The sequence below is a fragment of the Eurytemora carolleeae genome, unplaced genomic scaffold (assembly GCF_000591075.1).
Source record: "Eurytemora carolleeae unplaced genomic scaffold, Eaff_2.0 scaffold2032, whole genome shotgun sequence".
Lineage (NCBI taxonomy): Eukaryota > Metazoa > Arthropoda > Copepoda > Calanoida > Temoridae > Eurytemora > Eurytemora carolleeae.
This window is the reverse complement of record NW_019397920.1, coordinates 27,969-32,271: the sequence shown is the minus strand read 5'-3', so window position 1 is coordinate 32,271 and position 4,303 is coordinate 27,969. Positions and strand designations below refer to the sequence as shown.

At 31.7% G+C, this 4,303-nt stretch overlaps 1 protein-coding gene across 1 annotated transcript; it reads right to left on the bottom strand.

Moving 5' to 3' along the window:
• Positions 1-369: 369 nt before the first annotated feature.
• On the bottom strand, positions 370-1,574 carry LOC111716318 (uncharacterized). The gene is made up of 3 exons (XM_023491757.1): positions 1,120-1,574; positions 753-813; positions 370-670 (listed from the first exon to the last, which is right to left on the bottom strand). Exons 1-3 carry the CDS (start codon positions 1,227-1,229, stop codon positions 533-535), a joined length of 309 nt encoding a protein of 102 aa, XP_023347525.1. The 5' UTR covers positions 1,230-1,574; the 3' UTR covers positions 370-532.
• Positions 1,575-4,303: the final 2,729 nt, after the last annotated feature.

Here is a 4,303-nt window from a genome sequence, read left to right as displayed (position 1 = left end):
TACCTTTTTAAATACTTTTTTTAAGTCAATCAAATAATGCTTAGTATCTACGTCAGTTTGTTGTATTTGAGTTAAAGGGAAAACAATTTACTACTTATGAAAACATAAGATTACTGCTATGTTTATTACCTGTGGACTACTGTGAACTCTTTCTACATAGAAATGAGCAGGTTTTCCTCCTCCCGCTCTCTTTTAATTAGACTGATAACTTTAAAAGTTTTAAATATTATTGTTTTGATTTTGTGTGTCAAATGTTACTACATCCATTTTTAAAAGACTTTTCATAAATGTAGTTTTTAGATCAGTAGCTAGTTAGTCACAAAAGAGTTATTGACTATTTTAAATTTTTAAACACAAACCGAACTTTTTTTTACCGCCCTGTACCCTACCATATGCATGAAAAAAAATAACAAAAAATCTTTTTATTTAATATTCTAGAAAAGTCAACAAATTTAAGGGGGCGTGGACGCGTGTTTAGAGTAAAATAAATAGACTTTTAAGTATTAAGAAAACCAAAAAAGGTTCTGGTTTCTCACCTGGTATTCTGTCTGTTAAAGGCTCCGTTTAGTGTAAAGATCTTCTCATCAGAAAAGACGTGCATATCTATTTGTTGATTGTTTAACTGTGATGCATAATTGCAAAACTCTCGCCGTCGAGCCAAATCTGTAGCCTAAATAATTAAGTTTACTTATTTTCAATTTATAATAGAATCTGTTTAAAGCATTTACAGAAGTTTTCTGATTTCTCAATACCTTCAACATTTGATGAGTAGACGGTTTATAAGAATAAAATCCCAATTCTTTTGAAGCAATTCTAAACAAATTCCTCCTTAGTGTTTATATCTCATCACAACAAACAGAAATTTTCTTTTTACACATTTCAATTTCATGTCATTAACAATAGTTGATAAATTTTTAAGTTTTGACAGATTTAAATTCCAAAACTAATGTCTTCAGAGGCCTAATTAAATACATAGCAGCAATCATGCTAGCTTGTAAAATACATACTTCTTTAATTATTACTTAACGGGAATTTAACTATCCATACTTAGTTCAACTACTTTTTGCTATTTATTTATTTTGAACTCATGGTATTTTTATTTTAAATTATTTTTAATACCTGGAGAAAGAAGATTTGTTGAGTCCCAGAATGTTTGATCGACAAGTATTTACAGATGGGTCATCCATGACCTTCAGTTTGTCTCTTTGTAGAATTCTTGAAACTGCCATGATGGAAGCGTTTGTAAGCACTGTTCGTGGTCGCCCACTATAGGTGTTCCCTGGGCTTTTCTTAGAGTTTAGATTGTGAACAGTAGATGAGGTATCAAACTTTTTTACAATGTCTCGGACAGCTTGCTTAGATGGAACTCTGGATTGAGGGAATTTGACCGTAAAATCTCTTCGAATATTAAGAAATCTAGTATTCCTTCTCCCAGTTGAATGTACGGTGTAAAGTTTATAGATAAACGATCTCTCACTTATGAGAGAACTGTGGTCGGGGCACCATTTCAGATTAATAAAAATAAATTGGGAATTTTTTACTCTAAATTCGGCGGATTTTCTTTAGCATGCATAGACAAAAAATAGTAANACTTATAGGCTTTACTTAAATATTAATTATGTCAGAAGTGTTAGTTAGTAATGTAAATCAATTCTATAATATAAGTATAAGTTTTAAGTTTAAATATACAGGGGTATATATTTACTTGGATCCCCCTGGCACAGGATTATAGATTTACTAGAATCCCTCGGGTACAGGGGTATATATTTACTAGAATCTACCTGGTAATGGAGTATATATTTACTAGAATTCCCCTGGTACAGTCACTTTTAGGACAAATTCCTGAAAAGGGTTCAAGTTTTAAAATTCAAGTATAAGATATACATGATTTTATAATAATAATTACTTATGATATGAAAAAATCTGGAAATAGTTGTAGGGAACTTATATTTAAATCAAATTCCCAAATCAATTTCTGTTAAAATCAGAACCATAAATTGAAATTGATTTGGGAATTTTCAAATCTAAGTTCCCAACAACTATAAGACACATTTGATACATTTGATATTTAAAAGATATTCAACTAATTTCTTTTACCCAGGCTAACAAGACACAATATATGAATAATTTAAAAATTTTGCATTGGTTGTTGAAAAGATTTAGATTCAGGAGGGAATATAAGATAATATTTAATTCTGTAAAAAAACCACAAATTTGCTTCAAACCTTCCTCACAACTTTATTTTCAAAGATATTCAACTAATTTCTTTTACCCAGGCTAACTAGACACATTATATGAATAATTTAAAAATTTTGCGTTAAATGTTGAAAAGCTTTTGACTCAGGAGGGAATATAAGGGAATATTTAATTCTGTAAACAACTGCAAGTTTGCTTCAAACCTTGCTCACACCTTTATTTTCAAAGATATTCAACTAATTTTTTTTACCCAGGCTAACTAGACACATTATATGAATAATTTAAAAATTTTGTGTTAGTTGTTGAAAAGATTTAGATTCAGGAGGGAATATAAGATAATATTTAATTCTGTAAAACCCGCAAGTTTGCTTCAAACCTTGCTCACACCTTTATTTTCAAAGATTTTCAACTAATTTTTTTTTCCAGGCTAACTAGACACAATATATGATTAATTTAAAAATTTTGCATTATTTGTTGAAAAGATTTAGATTCAGGAGGGAATATAAGATAATATCGCAAGTTTGCTACAAACCCTGCTCACGACTTTATCTGTAATAGTATTCATTTAATTTTTTTTAATAATCACCAACCAGATGCTAAAATACATTTTTGGAATTTGTTTTAAAACAGTGTGTACAATCAGAATCTAGAAATGTTCCCAAACTTGTACAATTATTTCATGATTCTTTGATAAAACAGAGAATAATTACTTATTGAATAATAATGAGAACTGATAATCTGGTATATAATTAGCCCAATTTCTCCAGTTTTATAGAGAATATGATGAAGAATTCCCAGTGTTTGTAAACACAAATAATACTAAATTTAGGAATCACAAGGTTGGTGAGGTTTCCATGGTTGCTCAGGGGGGTGTCAAAGAGTCAGCTCAGGGTGGGAATTGGACTTTGGTTAAGAGTCCCAGAAAGGTTGCGAAGGACAGGAAAAGAGAAAGAGATGATGATGAAGTGTTGATGAAAACTAATAATACTAAAGATATGGATGAGAAGGTTGGTGAGGTTTCCATGGTTGCTCAGGGGGGTGTCAAAGAGTCAGCTCAGGGTGGGAATTGGACTTTGGTTAAGAGTCCCAGAAAGGTTACGGAGGACAGGAAAAGAGAAAGGGATTATGATGAAGTGTTGATGAAAACTAATAATACTAAAGATATGGATGAGAAGGTTGGTGAGGTTTCCGTGGTTGCTCAGGGGGGAATCAACGAATTGGCTACAGGGGGGTATTGGACTTTGGTGAAGAGTCCCAGAAAGGTTAAGGAGGACAGGAAAAGGGGAAATAAAAGTCTGCTAAGGCAGGAAAGAGAGGTGATGATGAGAAAGAAAAAATTTGGAAAGGTTCAATTTAAGGTTAGGGATGTCAAAGAATTGGCTCAAAGGGTAAATAGGACTTTGATTAAGAGTACCGGATTCATTAAGAATGACAAGAAAAAGGAAAGGGAAAATCTGATTAGGCAGGAAAGAGAGGTGATGAACAAGAACACGTTTGGGCAGGATCAATTAAAGGTTGCAGACACCAAATCAAAGCCTCCCACAACTTTTTCTGTTGATTTTGATGTTCAACCTCTGGCAGAGAAAGACAGAGAGAAAAGAGTTAGTGTATATGACTTAAGCTATGACTTTAGCTTTGATGATGATAATAATCCAACACAAAAAATACAATATGATTGTTTGTTGTGTGGCCTGAAATTTATTTCTATTAAAAACAAGAACAAACATTTTTTAACTTGCCATTCAAGTACACTTAAAACTACACAAGTTTTAAAAGATAATGATGAATTTAATTTGAACACATTGGAAAAGACATGGCATGGAAGTAGCAATAAATTTAAGAAAGAAAATTTGGTACAAGTTGAGCCATCTACCACTCGGTATCCATGTGCAATAAAAGATTGCATGTCTGTTTTAACTAGACATGATTCCCTCCTTAGACATCTTAGATCATGTCACAAGATGACTAAAAATGATCCTTTGTATCCTAAAAAATCTAGGTTTTTTGCTAATATAGATGATTTGGTTAATGACGTAATAGATATTGATCACAAAGGACTGGAAAGAAATACTGTCAAAGGTAAAAAGGGAAATCATAATAATCTTGA